Raw genomic sequence first — 25743 nt, 5'->3', positions numbered from 1 at the left:
GCCCAGGCAGTTAAGGGCGAAGACAGCGCACACAGGGAGAAGCACGGGCGGGGGTGATGCAGCCATTTCTGCAATGACATCATGGCAAATAGCATTAGTAAACACATACTGCAACACACTACCATGCCAGCTACTGTGAAATGCTGAAAACCATGTAGAGCGCCCCAGAAATGCCAAATGCCTAATAGGCAACACAGCATGTTCCAAAGGAACCCCAGAAGATACCACCACAAAAAACCACGGCTTGTCAAAACACTTTAAAGCTCACTCACATCCACACCCGTTTTCCTGCAAAACAGTGATGTCAATGGCAGTGCTGCGGCAATAAAGTACAACCCCACTGTAAGGTTACCGAGTGCTTCATTGTTGTGAGCCAGTCCCACTGTAACTGCCACAGAAAACCATGCAACTCAAATTCGGCTGCTACATGACAACTGTGGCAGCAGCTCCACGGTCTGCTGTAAATGTCATCACAAGCTACATTGCTTTACCCCATGCCGACGTGGCAGCATGCCAGACAAAGCAGGACTACATAGGTATTTGAGCACCATAGCATTTGGTGGCTTAGATCACACTTTGCCTGTGCGAAAGCCCCGTATGGGCACGGGCAGCAGGAATTTCGCTGTGGCTGTAGGCACAGTTCCATCGCCACTGTGATGCAAGTGTGAATGACTGAAAACTAGAGGTGTCGAATTATTCACAACTTCAAAAAGCTGCAAATATTATTTTCCATTTGATTCTATTCGCACTGAACTTTTACTTATTCGGACAAGGATTTCAATGAAATTTACTCCTGCACATGCAGACACTGTGAGGCCCATTCACGGGGAACCATTTTCTGTTGTCCTACCGCATCCATGGCTAAATGCTGTCCAGAGAAACGCACACCCAAGTGATGTGCAAGTTTCCGCCTCCCATCCTTTTCAACTCTGCAATCAAGGGCGAACGTAGCCACTGCACTGGTGAACAGCCCCCTCACCTGTGCTGGGGCATGGGCTGCAGGGTGATGGTGTTGAGGATGAGCGGGATGAACTCGGCCACGTCGTCATGCACACTCTGCTTGTACAGCTGGTACATGAGCACCACAATGATGGGCAGCTCGGCCAGCACCTTGAGGGACAGCACCGCCCGGGGGATCACGTTGTACTGCACGGGGGGGGAGGGAGGGAAGCACCAACAACACACTCACCAGGAGGGGCATTCAGATGAGCGGAACACCCCGGCACTGCTCCCCTCCCCGATGTGGCCTCACTGCCAACGACCCTCGCATTGCGTACAGAAAGCACGTGAACCTTGGCCGAAATAGGCAAACAAATCACCCTCGCCATTTCCCATCACTATGCCTCGTGTTTAGCGATTTTCTTCAGCTTCTCACCAATCTCCCCGAAAACTTCCAAGGATGAAGCGAACCCAGTTAAAAACAGGCATTAGTGCCACTCTGTGATACCTGTAAAAATATGAAGACCCCACGCAGTACAATAACGGCACAATGCCCCTACTTCAATCCAGACTAATGCAAGACGACACACAGTGGCTTCCGTTGTTAGTCTTCGAAGTTGAGCAAAACCCTGTACTAATGGCCTAAGCTACCCCATTCATTACTGCGCTTCCTCAACAGTAGGACTGGACGAAGGGAAGCCGGCACAGGGGCGCCCTGCCACTGGTTGATGCAGGCGCTGCATGTCTCAACATCTGCCAGTCGCAGGATCACTTCGAGATGGCTACTTGACTGAGCTGGGGAGCACCCCACTACCTTGCAACATACTACAGTAGCCGACCGATATTTTGGACTCCAATAATTCAGACTAGCGCGATATTTCGGACTTCGCTGAAAAACCGTCGCGCACCTCACAGGAACGTGTACATTTTCGCAACCGATATTTCGGACTTTGCAGAGTCTAAAAGTTCAAATTTTCGGACTAAAATAGAAGCCAACAAAATTCTGGTGATTGTTTTTCAACCAAAAGTTTGTTATTTCGGCCTAATATAGACACAAGCGGGCATCGCTGTCACTACCAACCCTTTTGCTGCCACCATGAAAGGCGCCATCTTGGATTTAAACGGAATCGGCTCGGCGGGCGCGATCGGACTGGCTTGGATAGGCTTGGCTATTTGTTCTCCATCGTTGCCATTCGAGATAATGAGATGCTTTCCACTGCCATCGGGATGGCCTACAAAGGGCGTGCGATCGCATTTAAAAAGATACAGCGGGACAGCTGCAGCGTCCGCCGCAGCTTGGACAACGCACAACGCGGTGCGGGGCAGTAAACGTGGTAGACGGGGTGAGGGGGGGGGGGGGGGGACTCCATTCAGAGGCGCTCGCTTCCACTCGCGTCTTCCCGTGGGTTACCTCTCGGTCTTCGCGAACGTCATTGCCCCATGCAAACTGACTGTTCTTGCTTCACGCAGCGACTGCATTCATTTGCGGTATGACCGCGGCCGCATCCCACTATCTGGCATCATGATGTGATAGAAGGCAGCCATGCTTTGAGCAGCAAAATTAAAAGGACCAACCAAAAAAAAAGCAAATATCTATCTTGAGAAGAAAGTGCTCCTACCAATGCATTCTTTATGCCTTGAAATATCGATTAAGCTAGCAATAATTTTTTAACAGGTATACTTGAACTTCGAGGTGTCTTTTGAAATAACTGTGCATATAAAGTCACACAAAGAACTGAACCAAATTAATTCAATAAAATGGCAAATAAAAAGTAAAAATGGATCTAAAGCTGGTATGCAACCTAGAAGCAGTCGTGGCGACAACACATGAACATGCGTTTCCATAATTCATAACCAAGAAAAAAAAAAGGGGTTCTCACTCAACTAAAACATGCTGCAAATGTCTGCACTAGGTGCATGTGCACTTCGCTAAATTCATTATTCTGAATTCTCGAAGCAGATGTGCATTGACCCACTGTCATTGCTATTGCTGCACCTCTTTGCCCATATTCACCACTGTAGCTTCGCTCAACCTCTGGTTTGTGTTGTCGTTTTGCATACATTCTTTCCATTCCTGATGGCTTCTCCCATATTTTTTTACAAAGGAAGCTTCAGTCGACCCATACTTAAGATGTAATGAAAATCTGAGCGGCAATGCTTCGAACGTTGATTGAAGAAAAGCTGAAGCACCCCATCAGAAAATCGCTCACGGTAAAGGTCACACCAGTAACAGATAGCACTGTGGAAGGGCTGGACATAATGAAATCGGACTTGGCAGGCAGGCGGCTGGCTTAGTCCCACCAATGTCCCATAGAGGGCGCCACCAGTACTGCTCGTGCCGCAACTTCGCACCATAAAAGATTCGCTTGATGTCACAAAAGAGAACAAAAGCTCCACCTGACCATTAAAACAGCTAGGGACATGCAAAAAAAAAAAAAATCCAGGCCAGAGACCAATCCCAGGAGTTCGATGCGGGGCGCACGAACCGAGGCACAGCTCCCGTCGGGCCCCTTCTTCTCCAGCTGGACATTGGTGAGGGTGAAGGTCTCCTGGAGCACAGCCTCCAGGTTCAGCTCACTCAGGTCCTTGAACTTGAGGGGCGGGCGCGGCTCAAAGATGGCATTCAGGTGGTTGGGCAGCTCCCTGTAGATGGTCTTCACAAACTCCAGGAACTGCTGGATCTGGGATGGGCAACGCAAAGCACATGGGCTCACACTGCCAATGAATAGAGAGTGCTCGCACCTCCAAGAACACGAAGGGGGTGGGGTCACAGTGCCTGCAGCGGATCTGCCCGCTCCATTGCAAGCAAGCTTAACGCAGCCTAGCTAACTTTTTGTTCGGAGAGAAACCGGTCCAAAATATAAGTCCTGCATTTGTTGCAATTTGATATTACGAATCAAGAGCAAGCATGCTGCAAGGAGTACTGGAATAATATCCACCCATAACTCATCATCATCATCACTCTCACTACGCCCACCGCAGGGCAAAGGCCTCTCCCATGTCCCTCCAATTAACCCCGTCATTCGCCAGTTGCAGCCCCCCTATCCCGGCCAACTTCTTAATCTCATCTTCCCACCTAACTTTCTGCCGCCCCTGCTACGTTTGCCTTCTCTTGGAATCCACTCAGTTACCCTCAAGGCGCAGCGGTTATCTTGCCTTCGCGTTACATGCTCTGCCCAAGCCCACTACTTCCTCTTGATTTCGACTATGATGTCATTAACCCGCGTTTGTTCCCTCGCCCACTCCGCCCACCTCCGATCTCTAAACGTTATACCCTGACACGTCAAGGACCGAATGGCCACCACATAGGAGCAGGAATTCCAGGGACCAACAATCCAATTCTCAGTGGTGAACAAGTGTTCCCAGATTGAGGCACCATGTGGCTAACACACGGTGCCGCCAGCATTTCTTTCTGCGAACCCCACCACTAATGGGAAGAAGCATCCTTTACAGCCTGCAAAGTAGGCAATGGCACGAGGGCATCAGGCTAACACAAACAACTGATGTTGCGACTGTCGAAGAAACAAACTGATTTTATCAATGTTTTTTTTTTCTTTTTGCTCCGCATATGGGCAACATCCCAGAGGCTGCGCCGCACTGCCATTCACTCCCAAACAGCGACAACCCATTTTTTTCTTGTGTAGACATTGCTAGTGCGAATCAAGTGGAGGGACAGCTTTCAAATGCTATTTTCTCAGCACAAACACATCTTTTGCTGCCGGACAAAGGTCAACGTGCCCAGAAAGAGCCTGATAACCAATTTTCACTGAGAATATTAATTGGCAGGAGTTCTACTCAGTGTGCCTTTAACTTTGGATGATAACCAAGATTAACAACATAGCAAAGGCTGCAAGCTGCCGAAAGAGGCACCACAGTTCTAATGAAAGCACTACCATAGTGCATACATCTGCATCAAACAGTGGCGTCACTAACAGCTGTATAAAGCCCCATGTTACACATTGTCTCACAGCCGATTAAAACAGGTATAAAAAAGTTAATGGGAGCACTTAAGGAACTTACATGCGAGCAATGCGAAAGCACTGATATTCTATTCGAATTCTATCTTAATTCCATTACAATTATATTCTACTTATTCCTTTGATGCTGGTGCAATTGCAAGTGTATAAGTGCTAGTACCGACTATAAATGGTTAGCATTTTGTACTTTCCCACCTTCGGTGAGGTCACACCACTTTGACCAATCATGAGGATTGCAATGCCACCATCCAATGCTCTTCCATTAATAACGACCTTGCCGTTTAAAGGCAAGGATTTAATTTGCATGCCCCCGCGTTTCCCAGACAACGAATGGTGAGCAAGACATGCCCCAGAGCCCAGGGTCAGATCTTAACAGCTGACAGACTGTCAGGGTAGCTCAAGCGGGTGAACAGGGAAGGCACACATGGGAACCCCTTGACAGCACTTTCTCTCAACACATCCTGGGCCCTGGAGAGATCCCATACACTGCCTAAACGCACACACTGGCCATACACTGCTTTTGATGGAGACAGTGCTAGATTTTTTCATGCCGCAAGGGCTACGTATAGCCATAGAGTAGCAGACTCCAGGAAAATGGTCCGCAAAAGTTCATGGACTCATGAGATGTGCGTGGAAGTTCCTGAATGTGGAGACAAGGACGGTCCCTTGCGCTGCCTCTCGACTTTTACCTTGATCACCTTCGTGGATTCTACATAAAACATGGCGCGGTTGATTCTGACATACACTCTGCGAGTTACTACCCGAGGAGTAGACAAATGTACAAAAGTGGCCCAGCAAACTGTTCTATTCATTCCAAGGTGAAATTCATGGCTATGTAGATAATGGAGCAAATGATCACGGCCAGTGCAGTTCAAACTCCAGACAGATGCACCACTGGAACAGTCTGCCATGTAACTGTTACAAAAATGAACCTCTAATCTTGGTTTGGTGGGCCCCTTCTGAATGACATGCGCTGAGCAACATTAGACTGGCAACGCTTTCCAGAAACCTACAGCACACAAAAATGCATGTCATGCTCCTACCTTATTCCAGAAAGGCTGCAGATCGTACCCTGTGATGCTTGAAGTACACTGCTGAAAAAAGCATTTGAGCACTGCACTGGCCCCCTAGCACTGAAGTACACACGTCCCCGAGTCATGGAAGTTGGGGTCGTCAAAAGCAATTAGCACTTTAGGAAAACCGAGAGCAACCCTACACGTGATGGAACTGACGCGATCGGGTGTGCGCACCCCGATGCCTCTAAGCTAAGCACACAGCTAATAAAAAATGAAAAGCAGCTGCCCCTGCTTGAGGGGCAGCTGTGGTTCCTTACCCCTTCACGCACCTGAAAGAAACACAGAAAAGGATAGAAAGCAGAACAACCACAGCAGCCAAGAGAGGGACATTAGAAACAAGAAGAAAGACACAGCAACAGCACTTTGCTCAGCGGGGATAGGAGGCAACTCAAATGCATGCCACCATTCAAGTCCAGCGCCTCACCTCCGGGTTGAACTGTGGCCGGAACTGCTTGTGCAGCTCAATGATGATTCGCAGGCACACGAGGACATTCTCTTCATTCTCCACCTGCACGCACAAGGCATGCACTGGAATCCTGCTGCCTGACACGACCGTCTCACATGGCCTGCTCTGCCACCACCGACCAGCACACAGCTCCCCTTGGAATTCCCCCCTCCCTTTTTTTGCCATGCACAGTTGACTGGCAGATTGGTTAATGAGGCTATCTGTCAATCAGGTAGGCAGTATAGGCAGTAAAACAGTCCCAGTCATGCAGGCATAAAAATTAAAAAGCCGCAGTGTTAAATTTTTTTGCAAGTCTACTCCACATCTTTTCTCTCATTTTTAAGCCCTATGCAGACACGTATGCATGCGTGCAAGCACACAAGCACATGCACGCACACACACGCTTTCATCATCGTCAGCCCAACTACGCTCCCAGCAAGGTAAAGGCCTCTCCCACACCTTGCTAACCCTGCCCTGTCCCAGATACAGCCACCCGATCTTCGCAAACTGCATCTCGTCCAGCCATCCAACTTTCTGCCGCCCCTGCTATGCTTGCCTTCTCTTGGAATCCAGTCCGTTGCCCTTAAAGATCAACCAGTTATCTTGCCTTCGCATTACATGCCCTGCCCAAGCCCTCTTTTTCCTCTTGATTTAAACTAGGATGTCATTAGCCGGCGTTTGTTCCCTGACCCACTCTGCCCTCTTCCCGTCTCTTAAACAATAACAGTGCCGGCAAACAAAACACAATCCTCCAGCTTTCTATGCTCAGCAGCAGTAACTAGAATGGCTGATGGTTCTGCTGCCAAAAAGAGCCTCTCATCCTCAATGTACACTCATCAACCGGTTAAACATTAATGTCAGGCTACACACTGAAGAAATAATATCTGTGTGCATGTCTAAATCCAGCCTGGTAGAACAAGCAGCGTGTGCTAGTACTACCCCCTGCATCCTCTCCAGCCTCAAAGCAGTAATGTGCTCCTGCACAACATGATAAACAACAACAGGTGTATATTCAACTCCTGTCTGCCCTGGAGTGGCTCTGGCCTGTCCCTATGGTCCCAAGGTCAAATGAGAGTCTCGTTTCACAGTGAATTTGCATCAGCTTCTTGTTATTCACGGATATCGCTGAACTGCCAGCAAGCAACGAGCGTGCAAGGCATGCCCCGGAGCCAAGAGGTCAGATCTTATCAGCTCACAGACCATCACAGGAGCTCAACCGGGCACCCTGAGAGACAAGGCGGACACACGGGAGCTCCTCTGCAGCATCTTGCTCTCATCACACCCTGGGCTCCGTGCAGACCTCGCAGTGCACCGACAGACATGCATTTGTCTTGCTCAGCACTACCCTAAAATATGCAGAAGCTGAACATATAATTTCACGTACACCTTCCACATCCTAAAAGGAAACACAGTGCAATTTGTGTATACCATTTTTCATGATCTTTGCCTCTTTTCGCTGCCTTTTATACACCTTCACGAGAATTTCCTCGTAACAGTACCACCCTCCATGGGGCTTTTTTTTCAATTACCCATGCTCTCAGCATAATAAGCATTGTCATCCAGGACACAATGTGCAACTTGCGGGCAGCATCTGTTCTGGCAAGAGCCATCCGTTTGGCTCGGTTCAGCCAACTAGCTGTGTTAGTGGCATAGGCCACTAGTGAAGCCCGCATACTTATGACCAGAACGATGAGACTGACAAGCAATTTATTATTAAATCAAGCAAGTAGTTTGCGAGAGGGCTCAAAGCATCACTGCAGGTTTGCCTTACTTCTGCTTTTATAAATGACTGAAAACTCTGGATCAGGGCCAATGATCTAGACTTAGAGTGCCTTATACAGCTTATACACCTGTCAAGCGGGCAAGTAAAAATTCAGGGGGCACTTTGGCTCTCTAAAGTGCTGCAAGGCGAAAGCCTTTCCTGGCGTACTGTTTGGCATTGACTGCAAGACTGTTTGTGCTATGCCAGTGCTTTATTTGACTACACACTTTGACTACACATTACAACTACACACTTGACTGCCAGCTTTGACTGCTTCTTTAGCACGGCTCTCTCTCTCTGCTTCGATGAGTTCGGTTGTATCCATGGCTCTGTTCGCAGTAATGAGGTATGTAATGTGGTCACCCACGGACGCCTTACGCCCCCTGTCGGAGCGGACGACAACTATTTTATTCGTTGTCGTCTGCTCCAAAAGGGGGCGTCAGGCATCCGTGGGTGACCTCATTACTTTGAATCCGCGCACTCTGACATCATAACCATTTCGACCAACCGAAAAGCGTGACACCTCTGCTGACAACCTTCTGTCGACTACGACGAGGCATTAAAGGCTTTTGCCTTAATACCCCTGTCAAGGTGACAAATTTAGTGCGCTTACGGGGAGTGCGCCGTGTCCCATACAGGCATATTCATGTTCAGAGCATACACCAGCAAGCAAGAACACCCCGGTGCAGAGAGAGATGCCAGGCAGATTGATCCGAGGAGGTGGTGGTCACCACGAATGGGAGACCGAGAGAGTAGAAGCGGGATGCTGCTCACCTTGAGCAGCTCAAACATCAGGCTGAGGACCTGCTTGACGTAGGGCCGCAGGTGGTCATTGGTCGGGATGCGATGGATTATCTCCAGGATGAGCTTCCGCAGTTGCTGCAGGGGGGAAAGTCGCGTTGCAGGGAATGAGCAAACCGCAGCACCAACATCTCTTCCCTGCTTCTGTCGTCACCGCTTATGATACTACCAACTGGAATGGCCTCCCACCACAAGAATGGAACAAGCACACACTGCGACTGGAGGGTGTTTCAAAGCTTGCAAAAAAAATGCCAAGTTCGCATGCAAGTTCGCAAGGAAGCTCAAGAACACGGCAAAAGGCTCTAGCAGATATGTAAGGTATTGCACTGACGTGACAAAACTCTCAATCTATGCAGCCATAGCTCGTGGTCTGGGTATATTGATCTCCATTCCACGCTCTTATTTTTGTGCAAAATGTATCATGCAACCAGCTAACCCCGATGTTATCTCGCCATACCAGCAGCTGATTTCGTTCACTCAAGCCAGGATTGAGAGCAGCACAATCAAGGCGCGTGAATTTTCACGTGATTTTTTTTGTATTTCGCGGGCTTTCTTTGCAGCTCGGAAAAAAGATAAGCGTGAGGCTTTCTTTATCGCAAGTATATAGAATGGGGGTTTCTGAAGGTGCTCACATCTGCCGTCTCTTTTCATTGCTATTCACATCTGCCGTCTAAATTCAATATTTACACATTTAGAACAATTATCTTAATTACTCCTTAATTATCGTATTTACTCGCATAATAGGCGCATTTGCATACTAGGCGCACCCCCAGTTTGGTGGCGAAAAATCAGATTTTTTTAGTTCCGCGCATAATAGGCGCACCCTGAACTTGGCACTGTGATCATACTGTATTTACACGACCCCGCCCTCCACAACCCCCAATCTTTATTTTAACAGTCTTTGCTGAACTGACTACTAGTCCTCACTAGTGCTGCTGCCGTCGCAGCTGCTGTGGACCCACAGCACGTACAACGTCGCGTGGAACAGCTGCACTCAACTTTCAGGGATGCTCACTTTTAAACGTCTGTTTGGAAAGCTTCATCTCTAGCCGGAAACCTTCCTGACTTAGGTCCACCAAAGTTTTGCCGCAACACAGTCGCAACTGCCCCACTTGTCGGCCACATCGAATTTCCTGCCCGCTGCACACTTGCCATGTTCAAGAGCAAACTCCAAGCCGTGTAGCTATAAAGGTACTTGCCCTTCGTGCTAAAATAGCAACGCTCGGCGGCAGCACACGAAAGCCACAACTACGATGAACACGTTACTGCAGAACCCGGGCCTTTGACAGCAAAACTGGAGGTGGTGATGATAATGCCGATATGAGAAGCGATAGCTCGCGGCGGAGAAAAAAGTTGATGATGATGATGACCTTGGTCTCCGGTGCCTTCCGTGGGCAGCGCCTGGAAGCTCCTGTGTGTGCATGAGGCCTCTGCGATCAAGCGCCCGTTGCTCGCAGCCGGAGCCGATCGCAGAGGCCACGGCGCGTGCTTTTCGAAGGCTATTCTCGCGTGGGTCAGGGAAAGTTTGGGTGGGGCCCTTACATGGATCTTTTTTTCTTTTCAATAGTATTTCCTTCAGGAAAACAGAGTGCGACCCGACACGGGTGCGTTTATGAGGTATGTTCAATTTTGCGAATCGGAAAATTTCCGGAAATTTTACCCCGCGTAACAGACGCACCCAAAACTTTGAGCCAGATTTTTTTGAAAAAAAAAAAAAAAAGTGCACCTATTATGTGAGTAAATATGGTAATAGCAATACAATAAATTGCCTAGATGAGCAAGCCGGCTGGTAGCTGTATGCAAGTGGTTTCCCTGGCCTACCTCAAATATCTTATTTTTCAACCCTTGGCTAAAGTTAGCCTGGACACCCTGTATAAGCGTTGGACTTTTTCAGACTTTATTTTCCGAAAATTCAGCAGACTTTTTCTGGTATTCATTTGAGAACGCCACTTCAGTTTTTTTTCAGCAAATATTATTTTCTACATAGATAGATAGTATGACAACTTTATCCAGCTCTAGCGCAAGTGCTTTTATGCGGTCAGATGAGTCCATCTCCTCAACGGTCGGTTGCCCCTATTCCAGGGCTCCGCTGGATGCTGCCGCCAGCTGAGCTCGCCGTATCACACCGATCTGGTCATGGCGTAGGATATACAAAGAGGCACGCCAGCAGAAGTGTCATGCCATGATGCCTCTTGTCACTATTTGTGAACCATGCTCCCTGTTGCAAGGCTGAACAGTCTTCGTCTTGCTTAAGAGGGGACCGTGAGCATTTTCTACACACAAATTTTTGGTTTTCATCGGTGAAACATATGATGTCCCTGTGTGGTCAAAAGTGATGCACAGTTTAAACTTTCTTTTTAAACTAGCCGCTCATGGTCCCTTCTTAAGCCAGTAGTGCTAAGCTGCACAACCGTGAGGATAGTTCACAAATAGTGAGTGAGGCATTACGGCACGACATTTCTGCTAGCGTGCCTCTATATCCTACGCAATGCTTGCGTTATTTGCTACGCGCACGCCCAGGGTGCACGTCCATCTCAAGCTGTTCTGTGCTCAGCTCTTACGAGCATTAATGAGACACTGAGGAAGTACTGAAGTCAACCCGTCTCGGCAGAATGTCACGTCCTAATGACAAAGACGCCAACAGACTTTCATAAGATAGAAAAGGAAACAAGAAATGAAGTATACAGGTCTCACCAACACCAGCTGATGCCACAAGTAAACTGGGGAGCACTTTTTTCATGGCGCAGATACCAGAGGCTAAGCTATGCCATCAGTCTATTCTAATGGTGATCTGCACAGTCCTTTTTGGAGCAGACGTCAGAGGCCTGAATTAAGTGACGAGAACATTTTTAAACCTAACTCTGTCAGCAATAAATACATTTTCTGCCATTGAAAAAACATCAGTGCAGCCACAAAAAACCACAGAATCGATTTTCACTCTGAACAAAAATTGAACATCCCTAAGGGAGAAACAAGACTTTCAAATCACGAACGTCTCGAAAAAAAAAATGAAATTCTACAAAACATCACTTTTCATATTGAAGTTCTTTCAAATTATATCCCAAGAAATGTTCCCCGAAAATAGCCCGGAACTGACTTTAGAAATGTTTGCGACTGTTGGTAGTGCAAAACTGGCTGAAATTTACGTGGAAATGCCAGTTTTCTCAAAATTCTTTTTTACCCAACTGCCCTGCTCGCAGAAAGCGCAGCACGACAATGGCTCAACAGACTTTCATGCGGTTTGTCGTATTGTGTTCCTTGATCCTTTTTGTTTATGCAGTGACGTTCCTATATTTTTTAATTACTTGCTCCTTTCTTTATGTCATCACTAATTTGACATGACAATAACGAGTGCATTACGCAAGCACGGATAGAACATTCTGCGTAGTAAAAAAAAGAAACAAGGTGCCAAAACTTTTTGGAAAATGTCGCAGCATCAACCATTTCCTTAGATAAAACATAAAAGTGACCGCCAGCTTCTACTGCGTTTTGTTGTCAAGCCAGCCTGTCTGCAAGTTTGATACAGCAATGAATCATATAAAAATTTATGTCAAAACTACGCAAGATTTTCCAGTGAAACTTTTCATTCAAGCGTTCAGTGGGCTTTCCAATAAGCAAGCCAAATTTCCTTGCTCTACGCGGAAAAAGGAAACATTTCACCTCCGAAACTCTCGTCCCCCAACCGCAGATGATGCTAGTGAGCCTTAACCACATGGCGCACTCCATGCGGTCAGCGGTCAGCCCAGTGAAAAGCCGCCCTCTCCTCACCTGCATGTTGTGCTCAGCAATGAACTGCGGTTTGCCCTCCTGGAGGATGCGCAGGAACACCCGCATCGCATGGTCCAGGAACGTCGGGTAGTGCACCGAGGTGACAATGGTCTGCAACAACACACGCCCAACCAGGCAGACTTCCCTCGCAGCGTCAACTGCAACCCCCTCCACATCCACACTGACACTAGCACAGCGCATGGGGCACGCACGGGAGAACTGTGCACTCCGGCTGCTTCCACCAGTCATCTGTAACTCACTCGGCTGCGGTTGCCCCCTCTGCACTAGCACAAACATTCCCATCCAGTCAAGTTGTGCAGCAATGGAAAAACCTGAAGGGCAAGCAGGGGCTGTCTTGGCTTACGAGCAGCCCGCACTGTCCAACCCACAATCATCACAAGTATCAGTTACTTAGAACACGTTCTGGGGCAAATTGGTGCATAGCTTGAGTAGATAAAGCACAGAGACAAAGAATAACACGAGACAGGCGCTACTTGCAACTGTTTACTGAATTCAGGACCCGCTTATTTATAGCCAAGAGGAACGCCTTCCTCTTGGTTTGGTGGAAGGGGAGACAAAAAAAAAAAACGACACAACAAACAACAGGTAAATGACATGTCCAACGGCAAAGATACCACAATGGAGGGTACAAAAGTGAATCAGCTCTTTCTAAACTTATCTAAAAACGTACTTTCATTCTTATGAAATACGAGCGATGGGGTGCGAACACAGGAACTCCCGCTTTTTCAAATCCGGTTGGGCTTCTAGCAATTCACGGGTAGTCTTATCTTTGCTTCTACATAATATCTGAGTGTCTTGGAGCTTTGCTTCACAAATTTTCTGCTCTTCTTTGCCGCAGTCCTTGCGATGATGCGGCAAATGTGACGAGGTACCACTTCCTGGCGAACGCTTATGCTCCATTAGACTTTCATTAATACATAGGCCTGTCTGGCTGATGTACGCCTTCCCACAAATCAGTGAGATCCTATAAACTACCCCCCCCCCCCCCCCCCCCCCCTCAACACATTTAACAAAAGGGTTTCCATGCTTAATCCCACACTCTGGCTACTTGTCATTATCAATTCCAATCTTTCGACACAGCGATGCAAGTTTTCTGGGGGCAGAGAAGACCACAGGAACTTTGTATTTCACAGCTACATGCTTGAGATTCTGAACCACTTTGTGGGAGTATGGAATCACCCCCGCTTTGATTTTCTTTTCAGATACTTCACCCTCCTCACTCTTTCTTTCTCTTACTTTTTTCACCTTTTTCAGCAATGCTTCCATGACAGAGCTTATCACCAGGGAAGGAAAGCCTGCCTGTTTTAAGCGTTTGGATCTGTACGTTAAAGCTTTCCTGTACTTTATGATAGCATGAGTTCTTTAGAGCAGATTCAAGGCGCATGATGGCAATGGCACGTTTCAGTTTGCTATGAAAACTGTGAAACATGCAAACGCGCAAAATTTAGACATGAGGAGATTCAGGATCTGTGCAATACAACTGACCCCTTCCTCCGCCACACTGGCAATAAGTTTGAGATTTTTTTCAGTGAAGTTCGATTTTCCAGACGGAGCAATTTTTCAGTATTTTTGCGGTCCCTACAGAGTACGAAAAATCGGCCGTTGACTGTATTGCTTTTAGCTGCACACGCACAGTCATGCCATCCCATAAGAACAACATGGGCAGGGCGGGAACAGGTACGCGTCCTGTTAAAACTGGATGCAACGAACCTCCATATGGCAAATTCCTCTACATAACGAAGTTTTTTAATTCCCTAATGCCACCCCCATTGAAGTGTGTGTATTTGAGACCTCTATGCAACAAACGTGTTGCGACGGTTGACCTTGCTATAATGAACTCACTAAGCCAACTGTCCATTAGCTTGTGCCAAGTTATGAAATTTGGCAGAAAAGTTTCATGACGATAAAGCATGAACTGCCACGAGACAAACATCAGCGATAGCAACGAGCAACAACAGTTGAGACAATGTGTCATGCTCCAGGGCCATCGACAGATCTCCGTTGCTTTCACTTTTGGAACACCATACCGCGTGGCACTGCAACAGTTCACGCTCAAAAGCAGCGAAAATTGTTAGAACATAGCAAAAACGAAGTGGCACAACCAGAGCGCACCCATCGCTTTTGTGCGGTTGCTCCCGCAATTCTGGCACCGATAGCTCTCACGCGTCAGGTCACTGGAGCGGAGACGGCGGAGAGCGCCAGTGACGCAATGCGAACGGTCCGTTTCCTGGGGTAACGGTGGCGGGCAGAAGAAAACAGGGAATATGCGGGAAGAAGCATGCGCCTCCACGACCAGCCTACGGCAGCAGCGCAACTGCACGCACTCTCCTCTACCTCAGCCATGGCGCTCCTGTCTCTCCACTTCTCCCCAACCCACTCGTAGCAGCATTGCGCAAGCCCCGGCGGAGGTGGCGGCGGCTGCTGCAGCAGTCGCACTGTCAGCGCGATCGCAGAACACTCCTCCGTGTTTATCACATCGGGTAATAGGGTTTTCTGCTAACATTTTCAAGGTGACTTCACATACACTTATTTCTTTTCTTGGTTTCCGTTCTGCATTGCCCTTTTGGGTATTCTCGCGAAAACTGCATGAAACAAAAACCTGGATGCAACGAAAAATCCCTAACTTTTTTCGACTTCGTTATATCCACGTTTAACTGCATTTTCAGTGATCTTTTTCCTGGCCAGCGAGCAGTGTGAGTCAGGGGGTTGATATACAGGTGGCAACATGCAGTATATAGGTATTGCGTGTTATAACCTTGTGCAGTCTTTTTTTTTCTTTAGGAGATGTTTGCGAAATCTCCATGCAATTTGTGCACCCTCCTTTTTAAGTCCTAATTTAAAGAAAAAAGCACGCAAATTATGTGAGCAAATATGGTAGTTGAATAAGGTGTCTCACAAGTTGCACTCAGCACAAAAATAGCCTAATGCAGATGACAACCAAACTTACCTCAAGCTCCTCACTTAGTTCTTGAACTGCCTTCAGCTTACTCTCATCCTCTGAAATAAAAAAAGAAAAAAAAGCAAGCGGTTTTCACAAGAGGATTATACCTTGCATTCACTTGAGCACTACACAAAGCACATACAAACGGAGGCCGCACAGATGTGCTTGAAAGGGGACACAAAACAAAAATTCTAGTGCAGAAATAGCAACTCCAGCATAGCCACTTAAGGGTTACGCTAGCCACTGCATAAAGAGCACCCAAGAAAGAGTAATCAATTAGAGAAGCATTCTGAAACATCTGTAGCATAACATATCTTACATCACGTCTTTACACAGCAGCCTCTGATTAATTCTAGAGTGTTAATGGCCATCCACTTTTGCCTCCTTTAGCACTGACGAATGTCAGCACACCAAGGAATCATCTTTTCCTCCACTGCTACATTAGCACACATTTCCAGGGCAGCTCTGGCCTGGCGCAAGCAGACTTGACCTGTCATATGGCTCGCCACATTGCCACCTGACATCCCTCGTTTCCACTTATATGAAAAACAGCACATGCCACACACGCAAACTGTAAAAAAAATAATGATTAATGATGTCTGATAGTGCAAGGGTGATCACCATCAGCCTGACTGCGCCCACTGCAGGGCAAAGGCCTCTCCCATGTCTCCCATTAACCCTGTGCTTTGCCAGCTGCGGCCACCTCATTCCCGCAAATTTCTTAATCTCGTCCGCCTACCTAACTTTTTCTGCCGTCCCCTGCTACGCTTGTCTTCTCTTGGAACCCAGTCCGTTACCCTTGAGGACCAGCGGTTATCTTGTCTTCGCATTACATGCCCTGCCCAAGCCCATTTCTTTCTCTTGATTTCGACTATAATATCATAACCTCACATTTGTTCCCGCATACACTCTGCTCTTTTACTGTCTCTTAATGTTACACCTGTCATTTTCCTTTCTACAGCTCACTGCATTGTATATAATTTGATCGCAAACCTCTTTCTTATACTTTCAGTTTCTGCCCCATACATGGATACTGCCAAGAACAATCATATGTGCTTCCCCTCTGACAAGAATGAGTGACAGCATTAGAAGAAGTACTTGCAGCGGGGCTTGTTGGTGCGTATTCGTGAAAGACATGACAGCGCAAAAATGGCAACACGGACGAGTAAGGGAACAGGACTACCAGCGCTCGTCCTGTTCCCTTACTTGTTCGTGTTGCCATTTTTGAGCATTAGAAGAGCCAAGAGTTAGTGCCAGCATTAGAAGAGCACTTTAGAATAACGGCCTGTGGGGCGAGTTGGTGCATGGCTGAAAATACTGCAGTGCAACATGTGTAGCCTTTTTCTTTCTTGTGTCGTCGTCGTTGCACCACAGTATTTTTCAGTTGGAAGAGCACCACGAGAAAATTATTTCATTATGATGTCAAGGATGAAAGTTGGACTATGGTTCATGATTGATTAAAAAAGACTAGTGCAGAATAAAACTCGTCCTGCCTGTTTCTATCCCTTTGTCCCAAAAAGCGCTAGCCTCTTTAGTCACTCATCCATTATGATGCAAGCCCTGAACGCTTCAAGCGAAATGAAAACGTGGCATGCCGTCAACTCACTTGCAGCTGGGTCCTCCAGCATGGACACAAAGGACCGGTAAGTGTTGATCTGTGTCAGCGGGTCCAGTGTCAACGCCATCCTGGCCGGCAGAGAGGAGTCTTCTCCCTGCAGCAAAGCACAGGGCCACTCAGCAAGGGCTCAGGTGAGGCGCCACAAGGCGTTGCTGGTGAACAGAGGAACCACACTCTGACTGCTATGTCATCTACGGGCTGAGTGCTTCCGCTATGTGCAAAGACGCATAAAGCCGATTATCGAGGGGCAGATTTACCACCAGCAGATATGGGGAGACTACTCCTTCGGTGAGAAATTTTACATGAGAAAAACATGACGAACCTCTTTCTTCAATGAAAAATGTCCAAAAAATACAAGCTTCAAATAAGATTCCTGGAATGGCCAGACTTCCAAGCAGAGTTTTTGCAAATGGTACAAACAACTCCACAGGCATACCAGAAGGCAGAGCAAAGTCATCCACCACTCTCAGAATCCCACTGTACCTAAAAATGACAAACAATGCTTGACGTCCCATAAACTACCACTATGAAAGCCATTAAGGCAAACTGCAGGTATTCAGGCAGCAACCTGCGTAGTAATTAGGCAGTAATGCATTCTTCCTCCCAGAAGATCATGTTCACCTTCGCAGCCAGGGTGCAACGTGAACAGACCAATTTCACCAAAAGTTTCACGGTGCCCCCACTGCCACACCGGAAGCCAGTTGTTGCAGCCCTTTGCAGAGCTGGCTGGTCACCATGCATGGACAGAACAGGAAAAGCGCAGTAATGTATGCAACTATGAAAACTGCAACACCGATTCATACCATATGACTTGTTTCCAGATCAAAGTAAGTCCATTTGGAGGAATGAATATATTCCTAGCAGAACTTCAAACTACAACCAGAGGATTTATGTCTCGCGTCGAAGAGAGCATATTTCAGTGACAAAAACAAGCATGTCTAAGATGTGTACTATCGCAGTCTGATAAGATGTTCAACTCCCAGTGTGCGAGAGAAAACGCCCATGGGAAAACGCCACTGTGATAAGCTACAACGTGATTAGATTGGGTATCTGTCCCAAAGCTGCCTCAAGCTCAGGAGGAACAATAAAGCAGAGAGGACCACACACAACGTGGCCACTATTCAGGCTGTGCGTGGTGAAACCAGTCTGTTCTCAAAATTGCTAACCACAATTTCTCAGCCGCCTCACTATTAAATGAAGTGGCGACAGTGTCTTTTCTCTATTCTTCATTTAAGTTCCCGTGCCTACATTCGCATGTTCCTATACTTGTTGCGCCTAGATTTCACCCTTTCCTATAACAGTATGATCTACATAAAATGAATGAGCAAAAATAATAGCAATGCTAGCAATGGTGTTCTAGCATTGCAGGCTTCTTTTCCTATCAACATAAAGAACACACAGTCTTCCCTCCCCCAAAAGAAATGAGGTGTTAGTCATTATCGGAAGCTTGCACCGACATCACAGTGGCCACCATTTTGCGATGTGCATGCCTAATCAGCTTATCGCCACGTGCTTCGGTTTGCACTGCTGAGGCTTTGCGATGCCCCATTTTTCACTCGGGAAGCTCTGTCTTTGGGCAGCTTATGCCTGTGTGACACAGGCACAAGCAAACACGGTGATGTGCCTAATAGCAGCCTGTAATGCTAACTCAGTGTTGATTGCCATCTGCTGGTATACTGAGGCTTAGGCGCACTGCAAAAAACTGTGCTCTAGATAATTGCACAGTAAATTGCAGCTTTACAGCTTTTGTAAATACATTGATATAAGCAAAGGGGTGCTCGTTTTGGCTGATCTAAATATTTCTCGGCTCCGAAGGACTTCTGCCAGGTATTAAGACTTCTGGGGCTGATCGGACAATACGATGCTGGATTTCAACTGCACGAAAAAACACGATGCCAACAGAAAGAATCCCAGACGAGCGTAAATTTCCAACTTCATTTCTAGAACAAGATGGGGTTACATTGTAGCGTTCTCATTTCACACTGCAATCTAATCATCAACTGCCTTTTAGAGAAGGTTAACTGAACATAACGAAATACTAACAACTAAGAGAACGAGTGTTATCTGCGAGAACTACTGCGTGATCACAGATTAAGAAAAATAAAGTCATATCAACCAGAACACATATATTCTCGCTATGAAATGATGCTCACTATGATTTTCATTATTTCACAATGTTGACGGTCTCCCAGGCAAAAAGCTGTAGCAACAGCTCGACAAGGCCTGGGAGCCGGCGGCAGGCAACAGTGACATCAATACAAAAAAATGTATGCAAGATATCTATTGCTGTAACTAAAAAAAAGTGACATTTTATCATAACTTTACAAAAATAAGAGGTGAAGTAAATGTATAGAAGATATCAAGACATTATACAGACTAGTGGTAACATGCACAAGATGTTACAACAAAATCGGCAATTGCACACATGACAGATGAAACTAACAAAGGTATGTTTTTATTTCATGCGCTACCATTTTATGTCACAAAAAATAAACACGAGTCGCTCCAACGAAACACGGGTCACTCTAGACGCATTGAACGCAAAATTCTGGGTATTATTAGAGCGTTATTAAAACTAGTAGACTGAGCTTATTTAGTAGCACTGGCACTGTATTGCTTAACGACTGCACAAGGTAATTAGTCTGGTGGTGTGGAATCAGCCATTTTTCAGGGGCACCAAGCAACGATGGCGTAGAGGTAGAGCATCCACCTCGCGTGCAAGAGGATCGCAGTTTGAATCCCGGTGCCATGAAATTCTCCACCGGGTCAAAAAAAAAAACTCCGCGCGTTGATGGTATTGCATAACCAGGCCTGGGGTTCAGCCTAATCTCGGTGACTAGAACCGACAAAGCACTCCCTCAACAGAACAGGATTCGGCCATCGTGGTGTAGTACTTGGCCGCAACCTTCTATGAACAAACTAATCAACCCTCGGCCTTCAGTCCACAGCAGCTGCAGAGCAACTGACCAAGGCGGCAGTCAGACCTGTGACGCAGCGGACGGTGCTAAGAATCTCTGGCTCCGGACAGGTCGCCATTGGAAACTGAACCTGGCAACAGTTAACGCCAGAACCTTATCCAGTGAGGCTAGTTTAACAGTGCTGTTGGAGGAATTAGCGGGTATTAAATGGGATGTCATGGGGCTTAGTGATGTCAGGAGGACAGATAAGGCGCATACAGCACTGAAGAGTGGGCACTAAAGGGTGTGCTATTGTGGATTAGTGGACAAAAGAGAACTAGGTGTGGGATTCCTCATCAATCAGGATATAATATAGCTGGCAACATAGAGGAGTTTTATAGCATTAATGACAGGGTGGCAGCTATCTTAATTACCCTTAATAAGAAGTACAAACTGAAGGTGGTACAGGCCTAGACGCTTGCACCTAGCCATGATGACCAGATCGTTGAAAACTTCTATGAAGACGTGGAATCGGCAATGAATAAAGTAAAGTCACAGTACACTGTATTGATGGGCGACTTCAATGTGAAGGTAGGCAAGAAGCAGGCTAGAGACCAGGGGGTAGGTGACTATGGCATAGGTTCTAAGAATAGCAGGGGAGTTATTAGTAGAGTTTGCAGATAGAAATAATTTACGGATCATGAATACCTTCTTCTGCAAACGAGCAAACAGGAAGTGGACGTGAAAGAGCTCCAGTGATGAAACTAAAAATGAAATAGACTTCACACTATGCGCTCACCCTGGTATCGTAGAAGATTTGGAGGTCCTCGGAAAGGTCCGTTGTAGTGACCACAGAATGATAAGGTCTCGTATTAGCTTAGATTGGAAGAGGGAACAGAGGAAACTAGTGAAAGGCCATTAACGAGTTAGCGGTAAGAGGGAAAGCAGAGGAATTCAGGATATCGCTGCATAGCAGATATTTGGCTCTAACTAAGCAAGGCAATCTTAATGTTGAAACAATGAACGATAATCTCCCAGCTACCGTTATGGAGTGCGCCTTAGAGGTAGGCAGTAGGATGGTTCGACAGGATACCGGCAAGCTATCTCAGGAGACTAAACATCCGATTAAGAAACGCCAAAGCATGAGGACGTCTAACTTCACAGAACTAAAAGAGCTATTGAAGTTAATAAATAAGCGCAAGGTAGCCGACATAAGGAAGTTTAACGTGGAGAAAATCAAGCATGCTCTAAAGAACGGAGGTAGCCTAAAAGCAGTGAAGAGAAAACTAGGTGCAGGTAAAAATCAGGTGTATACCCTAAGAGACAAAGATGGCAATGCCCTTAGTAATACAGATAAGATAGTTAAAGTAGCCGAAGAATTCTACACAGATCTATACAGTAGTGAATGTAATCAGAATGTTAATGGGAGAGGCAGTAGAGCACTGCAATGAGACATCCTGTCAGTAGCGAAGGAGGAAGTAAAGAAAGCCTTGGGAGCAATCCAAAAGGGGAAAGCAGCTGGTAGAGATCAGATAACAGCAGATTTATTGAAGGATGGAGGGGAGATTGTGCTACAAAAAATAGCCACCCTGTATACGCAATGCCTTGTTACCTCGCGCGTAACTAGAGCTTGGAAGAACACTAACATTATTTTAATTCATAAGAAAGGAGATGTCAGGGACCTGAAGAATTACAGACCGATCAGCTTACTGTCTGTGGCCTATAAGGTATTTACTAAGATAATCACGTTAAAGAACCCCAGGTGGTCGAAATTTCCGGAGCCCTTCACTACGGCGTCCCTCATAGCCTTAGTTGCTTTGGGACGTTAAACCCCAATAAACCAAACCAACCAAACCAATCGCTAATAGAGTCAGGACGACCTTAGACTTCAATCAACCAAATGATCAGGCAGGCTTTCGAAAAGGATACTCAACAATAGACCATATTCACATTATCAATCAGGTGACAGAGCTCATTGATTATGAGAAAGCATTCAACTAAGTGGAAACCTCAGCTGTCACGCAGGCATTGCAGAATCAGGGTGTAGAAGAGTACTATGTGAAAATATTGAAAGATATCTATAACGACTCCACAGCTACCATAGCCCCCCATAAAGTCAGCAATAAAATTTCAATAAGGAATAGTGTCAGGCAGGGAGACACAATCATGCCAATGCTGTTCACCGCCTGTTTACAAGAGGTATTCAGGGACCTGAAATGGGAACAGTTGGGGATAAGACTTAATGGAGGATACCTAAGTAATCTGCGATTCGCCGATGACATTGCCCTGATAAGTCAGGACATGAACTGCAAAGCATGATCAATGAGTTAGACAGGCAGAGCAGAACGGTCGGGCTAAAAATTAACATGCAGAAAACCAAAGAGAACAGCAGTTCGCAATTGGTAGCGAGGTGCTGGAAGTAGTAAGAGAATATGTCTGCTTAGGGCACATAGTGACCGCTGATCCGGATCATGAGATTGGTTTATGATTCTGTTTATGGGAGTTTAACGGTTTGGTTTGGTTTATGGGGTTTAACGTCCCAAAGCGACTAAGGCTATGAGAGACGCCGTAGTGGAGGGCTCCGGAAATTTAGACCACTTGGGGTTCTTTAACGTGCACTGACATCGCACAGTACACGGGCCTCGAATTTCTCATCCAAAGAAATTCAGCCACCGCGGATCCCGGCCGCGGCGGCTGAATTTCTTTGGATGAGAAACGTCCCCCAAAGCGACTCAGGCAATGAGGGGCGCCGTAGTGAAAGGCTCCAAAAATTTCGACCACCTGCGGTTCTTTAACGTGCACTGGCATCGCACAGTACAAGGGGCTCTAAAATTTCGCCTCCATCGAAATTCGACCGCCGCGGCCGGGATCGAACCCGCGTCTTTAGGGTCAGCAGCCGAACGCCGAGCCACCGCGGCTGCAATGAACAACTCTGAATGCCTAGCTCCTCCCATGTGAATCTTGGCATCAGTCTTCTTCTCAAGCAGTACAAGCAACCTAATCAGCATTTCCAACTGACTAAAGCAGCACACTAAATTCTGAGGGTTAACTCACAACCCAAACAAGCCATATCGCCCCGCACAGCTGATTCTCATATTCGTTCAACCCCCAAGTACTTGAACATAAGATTTTAAGAGAAATCCATGAAGCCAATAGCAAACTTCACAACTAGGAGGAATGCTGCTGTGCTTCCGCCGGTCTCTTTTTCTCTCTCTCTTTTTTTGCAAAAGCATGGCAGAGGTCCCGGTATTTCCAAGCACACCTTGAGAGCCTAAACATAACTTTAAAGAGATAAAAATACTTTTGCAACTAAGTATTCCATACGAATCACTAACCAGAGCCAATCGTTTCAACCTCAGCGTCTCATGAACGCTCCGTTCGAATCACTTAAAACAGAGCCAGTCATTTCAACCCCGGCATCTCATGACCACTAAGCGTCAGGGAACCAAACTGACCTCTTCCACTAAAAAAAAATTAAAGCATGTACCTCCATCACCAGAATATAGAAAGCTGTTCGCAATTACAGAACACAGAGTTCAGCACGGGCACGAAATACATGCATGCACATAATGTTTACCCAGGTAGCACGATGAAAAGTAGTACCGGCATCCACGCATGCACTGCTCCAAAAAATAGGCAGCGCTTATGAAGAAAAAGAAAAACGACAACCAATGTGACCCAGTCAACTACCGAAAGTTGAACAAAGGTGACACGAACGCAGCTACCAAGATCCAACGGGGAACTCGGAACAAGACCTACCTCAGAACCAGCGTTGATGGGTTGCCTACGGCACACAGATGACTTTCACATCGCGATGCACACTGCAGTGGCAGCAGAAACTCACTGTCGAGTGCTTAGTGTCCCAAGTAAACGTATACCGTTCAACGACGGAAAGTTAAGGAGATTAACCGGGCCCACTACTTCAACAACAACGCACATGCAACTTGACAAACAAGCGCCAGAATCGCCGCCATGGACGCCTCTCCCATGTTGCCAGCCGGCCGACGGCGTCAAAGGCGTTCTGGGTGGTTCTGGGCAGCGCTGTTCTAATAGGTCGCGAAGCCGGAGCCCGAATGCGGTTAATGCGGTCCAAGCAGTCCAAGTGCTAGCGACATTAAATTAGGGGTGGAACTAAAGCGCCAAAATGAAATGAGTGGACAAACACGACTAGCAGAGGAAAATAATTGGGACATATTTTGTGTTTCAAAAGCATTCGAAAACAATTGCAGTGATTACTTTTTAAAATGTTTTAGTTTTGTGCATTTTGTTAGAAAGTATAGCGCTTGCTTTGTAAAAATTTTATGACAGCGTTCGCTCAGAGCAGCGGCAATGGCAGCGGGACGATGCCAAGGTTGACGGTGCTCTGATGTCATACCCTTGTCATCATGGAGGAAGAAAAACTCCATGCTTGTCATATCTTTTGAGCATTCTGCTAGCCCTACTTTTTCCTCGTTGCTTGTTGCTCGAGTTCTTGGTGTGCATCGTTCGTGTACAGTTTCCGCTTTTCCCTTTTGCCAGTGCTTCTGTGTAGTTTCGTTCGGTTGGGTGCGGTTCTGTCGATTTTGCCCCAAAAGGGCATCGTCTGTGGCCATGGGGCCCCCGTACGCAAAAAAGAGGTGTGCGGTTGCACGATGTGCGAGCGATAACCTGTCTGGCGGCGTCACATTTCATCGCTTCAGCGCTACACCTGAGGCGAGGACGAAGGAAAAAGGCACAACGAGAACTGACTACCTAAAAATAGCGTTGGTGGTCGGCACTCGTCGTGTCTTCTTGCTTCGGTCTCGTGTCGGGTGTCGCGCTGAAGCGTCGCGGCGTTCAGCAGTTTATTTTTCCCGCCAAGCAGCACGTGACGCTGACGTCACAAATATGACGTCACTAAAACACGTGACTTCAACGTCGCGTTTTTGTTTTAATTATGACGTCACTTTTTAGTTGTCCACGCATTTCGAAGACGGCGCTACCTTGTTCTGGGCGTTACCAAAACGGTTTGGGAGAAAGTGATCAAACATCGAGCGTATATGCGTCCTACGTCTCATATGAACAGGGCTCAAAAATAATGTCGTAAAATTGTTTCTTTTAATAGACGATATGCGAAATGCGCAGCGCCATCTCTCGGCGCTCCGAGAACTAAGTCCTCCATGTTGGTAGAAAACGAAACCGCTGCCCAGCGTTGGGTTAAAACGGCTGCGCTTCGTTTGAAAAGTAAAATGCCGATGCAGTGTTGCGCTACCCTCTCCACTGTGAAAAGACACTGCGATGCGTGCCACAACTAGGTGCGCTCCAGCTTTTCGCTTTTCTATTTTTTTACTCCGTCCCAACGTATTAGTAACACAAAACGCCATGCGAGGTATCATGTGTCAGCACGCGGATTAGTGCGCAGCTTTCGCTTTCTGCGCTGATTTTTGACAAATCTCTCGAGGTGATTTGCGTTTAAATTAAGATAAGGACCACAGCCTTTGTTGTCTCTGATCAAAATTAGAAGCCGATTTCGTGCATTT

At 46.8% G+C, this 25743-nt stretch overlaps 1 protein-coding gene across 3 annotated transcripts in view; it reads right to left on the bottom strand.

The window, feature by feature from the left end:
• Nipped-A (Transcription-associated protein Nipped-A) overlaps positions 1 to 24297 on the bottom strand; it is a 170124-nt gene extending 145827 nt beyond the window's left edge. For 2 of the 3 annotated variants that reach the window (XM_089546329.1, XM_089546330.1), the window contains exons 1-8: positions 24005 to 24297; positions 17337 to 17442; positions 15737 to 15786; positions 12769 to 12879; positions 8974 to 9078; positions 6417 to 6500; positions 3393 to 3620; positions 980 to 1146 (exon numbers count right to left, since the gene is read on the bottom strand). In XM_089546329.1, coding sequence (XP_089402455.1) covers positions 980 to 1146; positions 3393 to 3620; positions 6417 to 6500; positions 8974 to 9078; positions 12769 to 12879; positions 15737 to 15786; positions 17337 to 17415 — 824 coding nt within the window. In that variant the 5' untranslated portion in view covers positions 17416 to 17442; positions 24005 to 24297. The remainder of the gene's footprint in view (positions 1 to 979; positions 1147 to 3392; positions 3621 to 6416; positions 6501 to 8973; positions 9079 to 12768; positions 12880 to 15736; positions 15787 to 17336; positions 17443 to 24004) is intronic. The other variant, XM_089546331.1, reaches the window with a different exon arrangement.
• Positions 24298 to 25743: the final 1446 nt, after the last annotated feature.

The sequence above is a fragment of the Amblyomma mixtum genome, chromosome 5 (genome assembly GCF_055824585.1).
Source record: "Amblyomma mixtum isolate Tamu chromosome 5, ASM5582458v1, whole genome shotgun sequence".
Taxonomy (NCBI): domain Eukaryota; kingdom Metazoa; phylum Arthropoda; class Arachnida; order Ixodida; family Ixodidae; genus Amblyomma; species Amblyomma mixtum.
The sequence above is the reverse complement of the archived record's forward strand: the minus strand, read 5'-3'. Positions and strand labels throughout refer to the sequence as shown.